Source organism: Fusarium redolens (assembly GCF_020744475.1).
Source record: "Fusarium redolens strain MPI-CAGE-AT-0023 chromosome Unknown BKA55scaffold_10, whole genome shotgun sequence".
NCBI lineage: Eukaryota > Fungi > Ascomycota > Sordariomycetes > Hypocreales > Nectriaceae > Fusarium > Fusarium redolens.
Genome location: NW_025763673.1, coordinates 727,202 through 741,213, shown reverse-complemented (window position 1 = coordinate 741,213; position 14,012 = coordinate 727,202). Strand labels below are relative to the sequence as shown.

The 14,012-nt window shown below is 49.4% G+C and overlaps 3 protein-coding genes across 3 annotated transcripts; all 3 read left to right on the top strand.

Moving 5' to 3' along the window:
* Nucleotides 1-195: 195 nt before the first annotated feature.
* On the top strand, nt 196-348 carry BKA55DRAFT_467025 (uncharacterized protein; the record flags this gene model as incomplete). The annotated part of the gene is made up of 1 exon (XM_046186116.1): nt 196-348. A coding segment is annotated over one exon (153 nt), but the record flags the coding sequence as incomplete, so codon positions are not given.
* On the top strand, nt 196-1,391 carry BKA55DRAFT_571770 (uncharacterized protein). Its single transcript, XM_046193096.1, has one exon. The coding sequence runs from the start codon at nt 484-486 to the stop codon at nt 1,144-1,146; it is 663 nt and encodes a 220-aa protein (XP_046048003.1). The 5' UTR covers nt 196-483; the 3' UTR covers nt 1,147-1,391.
* Nucleotides 1,392-8,536: 7,145 nt separating this feature from the next.
* On the top strand, nt 8,537-11,624 carry BKA55DRAFT_739434 (uncharacterized protein). Its single transcript, XM_046201419.1, has 7 exons — nt 8,537-9,002; nt 9,059-9,423; nt 9,518-9,857; nt 9,914-10,233; nt 10,289-10,648; nt 10,712-11,521; nt 11,586-11,624. The coding sequence occupies exons 1-6, from the start codon at nt 8,829-8,831 to the stop codon at nt 11,337-11,339; spliced, it is 2,187 nt and encodes a 728-aa protein (XP_046048002.1). The 5' UTR covers nt 8,537-8,828; the 3' UTR covers nt 11,340-11,521; nt 11,586-11,624.
* The last annotated feature ends 2,388 nt before the right edge of the window (nt 11,625-14,012 follow it).

The following is a 14,012-nucleotide window of genomic DNA, read 5'->3' as shown; positions in this document are numbered from 1 at the left end:
CCCTCTGGTTAGCAATCCCGCCGTCGCCAGCACTGCCCCTCGTGTTTTTTTTTTTTCCTTTCTTTTTTTCCAGCCCGACCCCGCCCTCCGACCCTGCCCCGACCCTGCATACTGACCATTCCAGCGCTCACAATCACTCCGAACAACAAGGCGCCAGCGAATATTCCTCCCAAGACGGACAAGCCTCGCCCGCACGTTTGCGGCACTTGCCAGCGCTCGTTCGCCCGATTGGAACATCTCAAGCGACACGAGCGCTCCCACACCAAGGAGAAACCCTTCGAGTGTCCCGAATGCTCAAGACGCTTCGCCCGCAGCGATCTGCTACTGCGCCACCGGCAGAAGCTGCACCAGACCTCGATCCCCTCGTCACGTCCCCGAAATCGTCGCGGCTCTGCCAGCGGCGTCGCCCCCGGCCAGAGCCGAGCTCGCAAGAATAGCGTCGTACGACCCAACCCAACTGCATCCAATGCACCGGCCACTTCTATGAGGCCGCGGGCAAACACTATCACCCATGTTGACGGCAGCACGATGCAGATGATGGCTGCTGCGAACACATCCGTCGTACGAGGCATGTGCCCTAGCCATATCCATAGCCGACACTCGAATCTGGCCGGTTCGCCCATCCACAGCTTGGACCATGATTCTGGTGGCATGTCAGCTGCCATAGGACTCCGAGATGTGCAGAACGGGCTGCCCAAGCTGGAAACGCACACCTTGGGCGGCCTGGAGTTCAGCAACGGCCTGCAGACAGCGCCGCCAATGGCCGCCTTCAACACTGAATTCGACCTTGAGGGCTTCCTTTTCGGACCGAGCTCGACGACAAACCCCAAAACCCTCCATTACAGTGATTTACCCCAACCGATGGCGTTGGAACAGGCCTCATCGTTTGCACCGCCCTGTAATGAGATACCATTGAACCAAACCCTCGACGAGGATTTTGACTGTTTTACTGGATTTGAGCATCAGATATTCTTTAACACGAGCGAGAATCTTGTGGACGGATCTAGTCCGTCCACCATCAGCACGAGGAGGAGCACGATTAGCGATGTTATGTTACATGGTTCAATCCACCCCTCGCCGACCGGGACGAGTACGATGTGGCAACCCTCCGTGATGGACTTTCAACATGGGAGTACTATACTATAAAACCCGCCTGCTGCCTTGTTCGCATTATGTGAAGCCTTCCTTTTCATATCTCATCCCTTTTTTCCCAAGTCATTTCCTTGATTCCTTGCTTACCATCCCTAACCTTCATGCATTTCATATCAAAATCAAGTTCACAGTTCGCAACTTCACACTATAAAAAATAAAAATAAAACCATGCCTTGCCGTTGAATGAATCGAAATACTCGAAAACCTACGCAAACACTCAGCAGTGGCGTGCAAGAACCTCATTGCCTCCCTCCTGGCTTGTACGGCCACAGCTGTACCCACGCCATCGCATGCAATCGAGCCAGTGACTGTGGCCGCTGTAACTGCCTCAAATGAATACTTGAAACTAGATATCGCATTCAATAATATTCACAATATCAACGCAAGAAGTTCTGAATTTGCGGCCGATGAGGAAAACAAGCTTCTCAAGCGATATAATCAGCAGTGCTGCCCTCAAATCAAACAAATCAAATCCGGGGTCATATTTGAGATATTTGATAACTCTCAAGACTGGATTTGTTGTTTGAAATATTTATTCAAATATTTCAAATATTTCAAATCTTACCCTCTATGCTTCCATGCTAACATCTCCAATCTCCCTTTGAACCTCGTCCCCCCTACCTATTGTCGCCCTTAGCTTCACCGCACCATGTCTGACCCAGTTCTTAAGGCATTGTAACTTCTCCAGCGTTTCCGTCGTCATCGAAAGCCTCTGCGTCGTCAGCGTTAACTTGTCTAGGCTGAGCGACCTTTCACAATCAGTCGCCATCGCCGGTATCGCGAGTATATCGAGAGCCAATTGGCTGATCATCGGGAATTGTCCCTGATGAGCCATCCACCACTCAATTGGGTCCTCAGTCTCTTGCGGCTCTAGCCGTAGTTACTGCTCAAGCTCACTTCCCATCACCGTGGTCTTCGCCGTCCTGCTTTTGATCCATTGCTTGAATACGCTAGCTTCCGTTGTCTTCCTTAGTACGCTTAAGGATGTCGATGTGTCCATGATCATCTTCTGCTGCTCATCCACCGGCCGGCTGCAGCGGTACCAACGGTCGAGGTAGTCAGACAGTCCAATCTTGGCATCCCTCACCCACACAAGCTGCTCCTCCGACGCCCAGTTCACCTCTAGATAGTTCATGCCAAGTGATCGGTGGAGGATGATGGATGCAGCGAACAACGGTAAGTCTCCAAGCTTGGTGTAGTACTCGTTTAGTGTCTGCCAGGCAGTCATGATGGACAGCCTTAAATAGTGTCGGTGATCCTTTCCCATGTCATCGATTCCTAATGATCCTGATTGTTTGCCTGATCCATCATCGCATTGTCTCGAGCCACGATCTGACAAGGGGCCTTGCCTGGACTTTCGCGGATGGATATCCGTCTCGCAATCCCTAAATCGAGCAGGAAGCTGCCGGTTACGGTCTGTTCGCCCTCGAGCCAGCTCGGCCTGCGAGTTGGTGTCCTGTCCCCCTGCCTCGTCTGGAACGGCATGATGGAACAGCTTCCGATCCTCTAGGTGTTCCAGCAAGTACTCCATACCCGCCATCACTTCCCAGAGCCGTCCGATACCTCCTTCGCTGCCCCAGCCCTGCGTTCTCATAGTCTGTAGATAGAATGGCTCAAGAATAAGTGTGATTTCTGCCAACAGTCTCCAGTCATCTCCCTTCAGCATGTCGGCCTCTGGTAGCCATTTCTCCACTTCTGGGTGGACCAAGAACGCTCTGATGTCTCCCTGCTTGACGAGCGCTCGAGAGATCATGAGGTAAGTGGAGTTCCATCTCGTATCGTTATTCATTACGACCTCTAGCTCCGCCGTTGACTCACTCGCCAAGAGGTATTCTTGTGCTTCGTCGTTCTCGTGTGAGATCCTTTTGAAGAGCTCACACCTCTGAGGGGAAGACCTGATGAATTTGACAACATTGTGGAGCTTTCCCACCGGCCCTTTCTTTCTCCAGTGTCGTAGGTCATCCTCGCGCCGGCCGAGAAGGTCAAAGACCTGCGATTCGGCCTCGAAAGACTCGAAATCTTCGCCGTAGAGAAAGGCGCGAGCAACCAGGTTCAGGATATGCCCATAGCAGCGCATACGTCTGGCCCGAACGTCCGCCAGACTCATCTTTGCGTCGAGATCTCCGTAGAAGTTCACGAGACAGCTGTCGTTTGAAGATGCGTTGTCCGAGATCACGGTTCCGACTCGGTCCTCTATCTTCCATTCTCGCACAACTTGCCCGAGCGTCACCGCAAGACTTTCTCCGTTATGACACCCGAGCTGGCGACGGAGTGCCAATAGGCGCGACTGGTGCTTGCCCTGGCGGTCAAGAAAATGAGCTGTGACTGCCATAACAGCATGCCGATTAGGCGATGTCCACAGGTCGAACCCCAGATGGATTTTAGTAAGGGCATCTGAGAGCTCCTGCTTGATCTCATCTTTCTTAGACTTGTACGTGTCATCCAGCAAACGGCCCATCGATTGCCGGCTCCATGGTATCTGGTCAGATAGGTGAGGGTCAAGCTGCCAAGCGAGCTGCTGAAAGAATGTATCGCTGAAGAAGGAAAAAGGAACATTGGTGTTAATTAGAAGTCCCAGGCTCAATTCTCGGATCGTCTTGACTCTGGCGCGCGGCACAGTACTGTACTGCAAGCGTCGTCGCTTAGGCCGTTCAGATTCATCGGTTGACAGATCTGGATCAGCTGCTTGACTGCTCTCGAAAATCCTGTGAGACCTGGCGTTGGTCAATAGTGCTCAAGCTCGCGACGTCACATTCACATTCACATACTTGCGGAGATGGTCCGCTGCCGAACTCGTAGCAGCAGCGGCGAAGAACTCAGGCTGACCCTTCGCGTCGCACAGACGACAGGCCCAGTAAGGACTCAGCGGACTGTCGTTAGTATCAATCTCAACAAGAAAAATTCCATGGCGCTTGATCCAGCTCTTCCGACCCTTTGAGCCCTTCTGGGACAAGGACTCTTCCAAAACATAACGTTTTGTTCCTCCACACTGCTCGCGGAAGATCTGCAACAGTAGGGTGGTCTGGCAATGCCGACTGCGTCGTCAGCTCGAATTGACTCGCCAAATTCCTCGGTGGTCGAAGAAAAGAAAAGGCAGAGGGTGGAGGCGAAGGAAGCATGATGTCGTCGGATTCCATCGGGTTAGGCGTCGACTCGTGGGAGGAATGGTGTGCGTTGAAAGGTAAACAAACTAGCACTGACGCGACTTGATGTCGCTAGGACGGGACGTAAAAGTTAAGAAGCTACTTTCTTCCCCACCAGCCTGACGGTGGTATTGGGGTAGCTCACTAATGGAGGGTTTGATGGATGACTTTGATTGGCTGGGGTTGCTCACCAGCCAGGTTCCGGGTAAGCTGTGAAAGCGCGGTCGACGGTTTGGCAGCATGGAGGCTAGATGGCATGTTGTGTATCAAATCTATCAAATGTTATTTCAAATCGAGGATATTGTATTTGTTTGATTGATTTGTTTGGCAATTTGTTTGATTGGATTTGATTTGGGGGCTGCGCTGGAGGCAAGACCGGCCTAAGTGGAGGCCGAACCTGGTAGCAGTGCGAGCAGCGATCAAGTTTGCGATAAGCACAGGCCTTCTGGATGCTACATAGACATGAAAACATACAAGGTATACTAACAAACCAAACAACATAATACAGCAAGAACTAATATAGTACAGCCTCTAGCAGACAGACCAGGGTTCAGCCGCTGAAGATGGGACGCTGAACACTTGGAGAAGTTGGCCTTCGAGCAGGCCTGTCGCAGGGACAAGCGAGGCTGGGGAAAACGGCAGAATGTAGAGATTGGTGAGGTTAAGCCTCTAAGGGCTAGGAGCTGGAAAACAGTGTAACGAGATCTGTCTTATGGGCCCAGTGAGGCGTATCCTCCGGGGCGAAATAAATTCATTCATTCATTCATTCATTCAAAGAGATAGTGATTCGTCCCTGGCTGGCACGTTATCGCTGTGGAATGACGCGAAGTGGCGAGATGAACCATTGCCACAGGCTTCCGATATTGAGGACGTCCATTGGCCACTCCCACGGACTACCATTCCGAGGGCTGCCATTGGCTACTTCACCTCCGTCGGCTCCGTGCCCACTTATGTGCAGATTCTCTCCGGCCTGCGCGTCAATCACGTTACAGAGCCAGAGCCTAGCCTGAGTGTTGGCGTGAACTGAGGTCAAATACCTATCGTTGTGATAACAAGCCATGAGGAATCTCGCTTTACCTGCAAAAACCCCTTGTCTCAGTCGTCTTGCCCTCAAGGCCTACAAGAAGACCTCTTTCGTTGGTAAGTCAAACTCAGTTCCTTAAGTATTCACAATGTCTAACCGTAACTAAGAAGCGTGTTTCCACCCAGAATCGTTAAGCGCTTTAAATCGTTATTGAATCTTTTGGTGGCGCCGTCATGCCATGTTTCAACTGCGAGAAACGGGGTTTGTCCTGTCTCGTGTCTCCCATGTCTTCTGGTCGATGCGACAGTTGTATCAAGGCGGATTATTCGTGCGATAGTGAAGGTTTTTCGGTTGCGGCTGGTAAGTTTCTCTACTCCCTGTGGTTTGAGTACCTTTGTTGAGATGACGTCAGCTCGAAAGGTTGCAAAAGAACAGCGTCGTCTGGAAGAGGCGGAAGAGAAGGTTGAAGGGGAGTTCATGTTGTTGCAAGCAGAATCTACTCGTATCCATAACGAAATGAACGCGAAGCTCGCGCAGATTACTCGGTTGCGCCGTCAGCGACGACAGGTCGAGTCCAAAGGTTTGGACATGTTGCGCAGAGGGCTTAACTCGATCGATGAGTTGGAACAGACGGAAAAGGACGAGAACGCTGCTTTTGAACAAGCTATTTCTGAGGGTACTTTTCATGACTGGTCAGCGATCGTAGAACAGTCCGAATGGGATTCCCTTGGTCTGGGGCAGTTTACCGATCCACCCTTCCTTGTCGGTGGAAGTTCTTCAGGAGTCGCTGAGCATGGATGAGGTGTTTTGTTGGTTCCTATGTGTTCTCGTTTTCAGGGTAACGTACCCCACAAGCGAGTCGGACAAAATCCCTCAGCTTCCTCTTTTTACATTTAATCAATTATTTCTTAACCACGAAATATGTCACAATCAAATAAAGAGGCGGACATTATCCTTGCCCTTCAAGCTCTTCAAAATAATCCCAAACTACGTATCAGACCCGCTGCACGGCTTTATAAAGTCCCTCCTAGTACCCTCTATGATCGGTACCATGGGAAACCTTTTCGAGGCGATATTATCCCTAATTCACGAAAGCTATCTAATCTAGAGGAACAGACTATTAGTGACTATATTCTCGACCTAGACTCCCGAGGACTTCCCCCGAGACTTCGTGGTTGCGGGCCAATATCATCTCACCAGCTGGTACCAAGAAAGCAATCTCCCAGGCGATTGGGCTACCGCTACGACCCAAAATGGCTGAACTGACAACAAGACAGACCTTGAGTGGTTAAAGCACTTTGACCGGCATACAAAGACCCGATCAAATGGTCTCCATCGCCTTCTGATCCTCGATGGGCACGAAAGCCGACACTCGGCCGACTTCGAGACCTATTGTGAGGAAAACAACATCATGACACTTTGTATGCCGCCTCCTTCGTCTCATCTCCTCCAGCCTCTCGATATTGGGTGCTTTGGGCAGCTCAAAAAGGCCTATGGTCAGAAATTGAGCATCTGATTAGATGCTCCATCACCCACGTTTCTAAGTCCGAATTTTCCCCAGCATTTTACGCCGTCTACCAAGCCACGATGACAGAAAATAATATCAAGAGAGGTTTTAGAGGGGCCAGACCTATCCCTTTGGACCCGGAAAGTATCATATCAAAGCTTGATGTGAAGCTACGGACCCCAACGCCTGTTGAGGAGGAAGCCAGCCTACCCGGTCCTTGGGCCTCAAAGACCCCAAAGATAGTCCTCGAGGCTAGCTCTCAGTCTGAATACATAGCAAGACGAATCAGAAGGCATCAGAACAGCTCCCCGGTATCGATTCTTGAGGCTCTTGAGTCATGTTCTAAGGGAACCAAGGCAATAATGCATGAGATGGCATTATTGAAGTCTGCGATGCAGATCCATCGACAGTCAAATGAGACCCTTAGCCAGCGGCGAAGAGCAAAAAGAATGCGCCTACAGAATAGAGGGAAGATGACTGTAGAGGAAGGAAGGGAAGCAATCGATCAGATGGATACCAATACGCAGGTACAGGCTGAATCGTCGGGAAGTAGTGATCGAGGAGGGTCGGCGCGACTGAAGGAAAGGCGCTGTGGAACGTGCGGCAAGGCCGGCCATAACACAAAGACATGCCAGATAGTTGTAAGGGTAAGTGGGGAAGAGTACAGTAATTAATTTTAATAGATGAGATGCTTTGTTGTGTTTTTATCCTACGGTTTGTGTCGAAGTTTAAAAATCTTTTGCCCGACTCGCTTGTGAGTACATCATTTGTATCCGAACGTCAGCCACAGCCAGCCATTTTCGGCAGTAGTACTCACAATTGAGAGAGCCTCAAGGGAACGACGAGGAAGTGACAAATACAAGGTACGACTTCTTGTAAAATCAAAAGATACATCCAGCATGATTCTGTTCCAGGGTCTTTGAAACGATTTTTTAGTACCAAGTATGAGGATACGGTCAATCGTCCGATTGGCGTAAGATGGTTATTTATGTGTGGTGAGAACTGTTCCTCGTTAGTTTGGGATGCTTAGACCAGATATTTGCAATTGGAAGCCAATGATCAATACAGGTAGTATCCTAAAACTTTTCATGGCACGTGAAGAAGGGTATTAGAAATCCGACTCCGATTTGTGGGGACTCGTCGCAACATATGAAGCGTGGAATCTACGGTGGCGATGTGTTCGCCTGGGTGACTTCCTTTGGGTCAAGCTGGATGGGTTCTTCTACTGTCCTTTTCGGTGAGCCTAAAATCGAAATTGTGGTGTATAGCGATCGAGCAGTATTGTGTGCTCCTTATTGGCCGCGGCCCCCATTTATCTGCGTCATGAGCAAACAAACACCCCGCGATTCAGGATTCCTATCTCCTGAGTGCGTGAAGCCCTCCAATGTGGTCACGACAAGGACGTCAGGCCAATCAGAGTTCTCGTTAAAAGCGATACCTCACTCTTGCCTATCTTTCGCCCAAGGCTTAAGTAGACGTATGATAAGACCTTAACAGTCACGCTCCCTAAGGTCCCGTATAAAGGGCGCTAGCTGTTAAAGGCATAACACTGGGGCGGGGTACGCCTTGGAGGGCTTCACGCACTCAGGAGATAGGACTATCAAAATGGGGCAAATTACTAGTTTGCCATCATGATGGGGAGGTGTCCAAATTCGCGGGGGAACAAAGTGATCGTCAATATCCCTTATAAATAAGCACCCCGCTTGACAGGCCATCGATGGACCCTCATAGGACAGCAAATCGCCAGTTGTCGCTGGTCATTCAGCCAATGAGACTCCAACGGAGGATCCGAAAATATTGAGCCAATCATTGGGCGCGTACATCCCTCAGAAATCACGATTATCAGGGCCATGTGAATCCCACTCGAGGACAGTACCTGGCAGCCTGGGGCGCAATGTATCTATCCATCATAATTACCTCCTAGTTTTACCTATTCGACGCGATCGAAAGATATCTTGTTCCTCGGCTATAGCCATCCCCGGCTAGTATCTAACCCTCAGCAATGTCTAAGAGATACCGTCAGCTACTTCCTACCCCGGATACAGACGGCGTAGCATCCAACTCGCAACCTTCTGGATCTTCTTCTACTTCCGGATCCTCAAGTAGCGAGCCGTTCAAGCGACAACGGACCGGAACACAGATAGCATGCAACACATGCCGCAAAAGAAAGATTCGAGTAAGCTGCATAAACACCAACTTCATCATTATCTTTATCTCAACATTGGTAACTAGTGCGACGGAAAAAAGCCTCATTGCGAGGCTTGTCGACAACGAGGCGTACAAGAGCTATGTACCTACGTCGAAAGCCACATCCAAGGCCAGACGAGCAAAGAAACGGAGCAAATTCTTGACCTCTTCGACGTTATGAAGTCAGGACCCGAGAGCCAGGCCATCCACGTCCTACGAATTCTACGATGTCACAGCGATCTTGACACAGTCTTCTCAATAATCCAACCGAGAATAAGTCCAACACGACATATTTCTAGCCAAGAGCGGACTCGTGGGCCTACTCGACATTTAGGTTTAGAGTCTGAGCTCATGGCAAGGCATTCATTATCCTTCCCGTCGCTCCAACCCCTCGAGACTAGTATCTTGAAGTCAGTTAAATCACGCCGAGGCAAACCCCAACATTCAGCCTTTCGTTGTCAAATTTCAACTTCCTTCTTTTCAGTTTCAGCTGACGCCCTGTAGGGCAGTTCTCAGCACTGGCCGCATATCAGCCACCGATAGCGAGAACGCTGGCTCGCCGTTTGACTTCGAATCCAATCCATTTCATACCCATCATCCTCGGCAATATCCAACACCGATCTTACGCCCTTGTGACGAGCGATTGGAGAAATTGAACATAAGTTTCTGGACTACCGTGCCTATTCCTTCCGATTTGGCTGCCAAGATTATATTGTTATACTTGGAAACAGATCACCCCCTTCTGGGTACCTTTGATCCGGATCTATTTGTGAATGACTTGATTAACTGTGAAACGAGGTTTTGCAGCCCATTTCTACTTAGTGCCGTCATGTACTGGGGTTGTGTAGGTCGCCTGAACTACTCATAGCAGCATCTGCCTCGCTGACACAAATACAACAGCAAATGTATAGTGCGCTCGATCCGACCGTCAAAAGTTATACACCTCAGTTCAGTGACGAGACGGAAAAGCGTTGGGCAGAAGACAAGTCGACAGATTCTCTTTTAACTCTCGCCGGAATACCGTTGCTAGGCTTGTCATATCTGGGCGATGGAAAAGATCATTATGCCTTGACGTATGTGTCAGAAGCAAACTCCATGGGAACACGTATGGGCTTTTTTGGAACCGAACACACTGTTGCAATGCCCAAGGTACGAGAAGTAAACTCTGAACTACAAAGTGCAACATCCTATGCCGCCTGGGGCACCTTCAATTGGCTAGTGTAAGTTGATACGCTGAGAGTAAGCGCCGAATATCCAGAGGGTTAACATCGTTAGGCTTATGGCTCTATTTTACCAACAGCCCGGCCTTTCATACCCTGAACACCCTCCTATATGGCCTATACCGGGAAATGGCTGGCATGAAACCTCTGAAGGCAGCCTCGAGTCAATCCGCGAAACTTTGCGGTCGACCTACATGGGCGACACATTTCCAGTCCTTTGCCGATTCTGGCGAATAATCCACCAAGTGACTTTGCGATACTATCGCGATCAGCCTTATCCACGCGAGGGCCTGAGCGATCATATCACACTTGCATTTGCCGAATACAAGTATCGCGAGCTCATAGCTTGGGCAGAAACGCTGCCACCGTCGATGTTGCGCTCGGAACAAAGTCCACATCATGTTCTGATCTTTCAGTATGTTGCAATTCTTTGTTCCTTTCTGAACGAAGTTCTTGAAGACTTCTAACAGTACGACAGTATCTGGTTTCATGTAGCAATTCTTAGTATCTTGCACCCCTTCACGGTTCGAGCGAGGGACTCTTCGAGGTCTTTACGATTCAAGACATTCCCTTGTAAGAGGAGCTCGCCCGATGCGGCCTATAAAGCGTCTGTAAATCAACTCAAGCGCCTTATAGTGGTATACCGCAAGAATTATATGTCTTCGACTTATACGATGCTATGGCATACAGGCCTGATTCATGTCGCAAACGCTAATCTTGGCGACACAAAGGACCCTGCTTGGCGTTTCTATCTCTTTTTCTGCATTCAATGCTACGGACGTCTACGGCAGGCATACCGTTTTGCAGAAGCCATCGGCCGAAGTTTACTATCAATGGCACTGCAGCAAGGCGATTTACCAGCGAGCGAGGCGCGACACATAATGGAACAGTACGAGGAAAACCGGTTAATCAACCCACCATACGACATCCGGGCCACATTTATGGCGGACTTGAACCTTGCCATGACTAACCCTTCGGAGGCCAGTGTGGAAAGCCTGGCTGACAGGTTTGAGGACATAGCGATATTCCAAGAGTTTACGAATGCGGGGGGCTCAAGCGAGGACGAGCAGATAGAATCAGATGGCAATTCTTGGGATACTCTGTGAAAACTTTTTGTGGTGGAGGCACGCGATGTGTTATGGTTGATCAGATTGAAGCTTCTTGCAATAACTATTAGCTTAGGGTTGATCTCAATAGTCCTGAAGTGGCAGGTTATAGGACTATAGACCCAAGAGTATGGAGTTGGTTGCAACAACACTCAAAATAACCAATCAATACAGCCATTGGTGTGAGCAACAGCTATACCAGCCACTCTGAGCGATCTATCATTTGGTGACACTGACGTGGAATAGACAAAGTAGAGGGCGTATGACTTTATACCTTCTTAGCTGGCCCCGTGGGGAAGCAAGTCGTTGGTTGATAGGTGGGCACGACGTGGCCAAACTGGAAGATTTGCGACATCCGTTTATGTCATCAAGGATTGATATGTTTTTATAATTATGCGATCAGAGTCGTGAACGGCTTGGAATAAGGGAGTGTACCTCTGGAGCACAAAGGCTCTGGTGATCGAAGATTCCGATGCTTCAACCGTATATCAAACTTCAAGCACTCTGGACAATCTGGGTGCTGAGGCTCTAGTAACCATAGAGTCAAACAGCTGTTAGCTTCACAAACTGTCTATCACATATCTCGGAACAACTGGGGTGCTAAGGCTCCAGTGACCAAGCAAACCAACGCAGGCGTGGTAACAGAAGCTCTTTCCTATTTTTCACCCATGAACATGTTTTTGAGGTTTTAATGAGGCCACACTTTGTCAGCGGAAACATCTCGCACCAATGGCTCGAGTGGGAGTGTTGAGATTCGTAGTTTTACGGATCAATGGCTGTTCCGATCCATTGATGGCTGGATGTGAATGTCCTCCTGTTTAATAGATTGTGCTGTTTCAGCGCTAGCCTTTTCTTCTTCAATCAATACAAAATGCTCATTTCAACACGAATATCGAAGAGATTGTGATGCTAGCCATCTCCTGTGCAGCTGGTCCTCGCAGAAATTTCAGCATGTCTTGATAGATGTGGCTATTACTGGGAATCACAAGAACAAAATAGACATCAAGTCACCAACTTCATTGAATCCTTCATCTCAGAACCTCCCTTAAGACCAGTCGCAACCCTAATGCCCATTACGGATATATCATGCATCATCCTCAAGTTGCTAACGCTTGTATGTTCGTAAGTTTCAAGGTTCACCATTGTCCCATTTTACCAAGAAGGCAGTACCATGCAGTACCCACCTACCGGCAGCACCCACCTACCGGCAAGCGAAAAAAAAGTTTCCCCATACAAACTGCTATTTTCCAACCCCCTCACAGAGAGTCACCAAAAATAGGAATAACAAACTGATTGCTATTTTCCAGTTCGGAATTGAATGCATTTTAATATTCTCTTGGCCTCTTAACTGCGCGCCCAGCGCGCGTGCGTGCCACAGGTAACTCTTCCGCCTCCGAATTTGAGCCCTCATCCTCTTCCACTCCTCCCACCTCGATCACTTCCTCAACAGCCTCTGTCTCTTCAGCTGCTTGATTTGGTTCTGAAATAGTGTCACCAGCCACTAGAGCCTCGGCTAATGTCATGAACTTCCTGTTGGGATTCAGTATCGCCTTTCTCTTCTTGCCTCTACTCAACCGCCCGACTTCCTCCTCTAAACTGGCTACTCTTGAGCTTAGGGAGGCGATCTTTGACTCTTGCGCTTCAAATCCCTTCGATATCACAGAATACCGTCTTCTTGTTGAAGGGCTCCTGTTCTTCCCAAGATCTCTGATGTGACGACTGGTCTTTGGCGTATTATCAGAGTCGACTTGTCTGTCTTTTGAGCCCTCTGATGCAGGCGTTGTTTCCTTCTTATCTGGCTGAATCTAAGGATGCATGAGCGCTTTCCGTCGTGAGATCGGCCAGTTTCCAGTCACTCTCCAGCCAGAAAGGATGTTTTTCTTCGTCATACCCACTTCCCTGGCTTTGGCATAAGCCTTAATGAAGTTGACTTTGTCCACCGGGGCAGAATCAGCCAGGGCGGCCAACTTTTGGAGTTCTTTGCGGTATGCAGCCTTGGAGGCATTGAACAGGCCGTTGTCAAGTGGCTGTAGGCCGTGAGAGCAATGGGCTGGCAAGTAACAACAATATACGTTGTTCAAGAAACACGTAGCCATCCACTCATCCTGGATTTAGGGTCAGCGGCACTTTTGGTTCAGGAGGTTCAGGACAGGCAGATACTCACAGACACATGGCTTCGATGACCATCTAATATAATGAGCCTCGCATCGGACTCATCTTCCGGTTGTATTTGGGGAAGATAGACCTCTCTGAGCCACTGAATTGCGATATGGTTGTCTGTCCAGCCGTTGTCAGACGTGATATAATACCAGTCGGCCACCTCCTTGAGCTCATCGATAAACCACTGTTGCTGAAGTTCTTTGCCTTTGAAGATAATCCCCGGTTTCAGAAGACGGCCAGTTGCCGTGACGGCCTCGATAAAGCTAGTCCAAGTGCGGGACTGAGAGCCTTTGAGGAAGGCCTTCTTCCTGGGATCACTACTGCCGACAACCAAAGAATCCAAGCCTAGATTCGCAATAGATTAGCTAAATTCTTGGTCAAAACGCCAGATACTCGCCAAATCCGGCCATTATACCGCCCTCATCAACGTTAACTGTGTTCTCCGGCTTGATCCAGCCATATTCACTCTCCCGGATATCAAAGTACCAATTGACAGCGGTCGGGGTAAAGCAA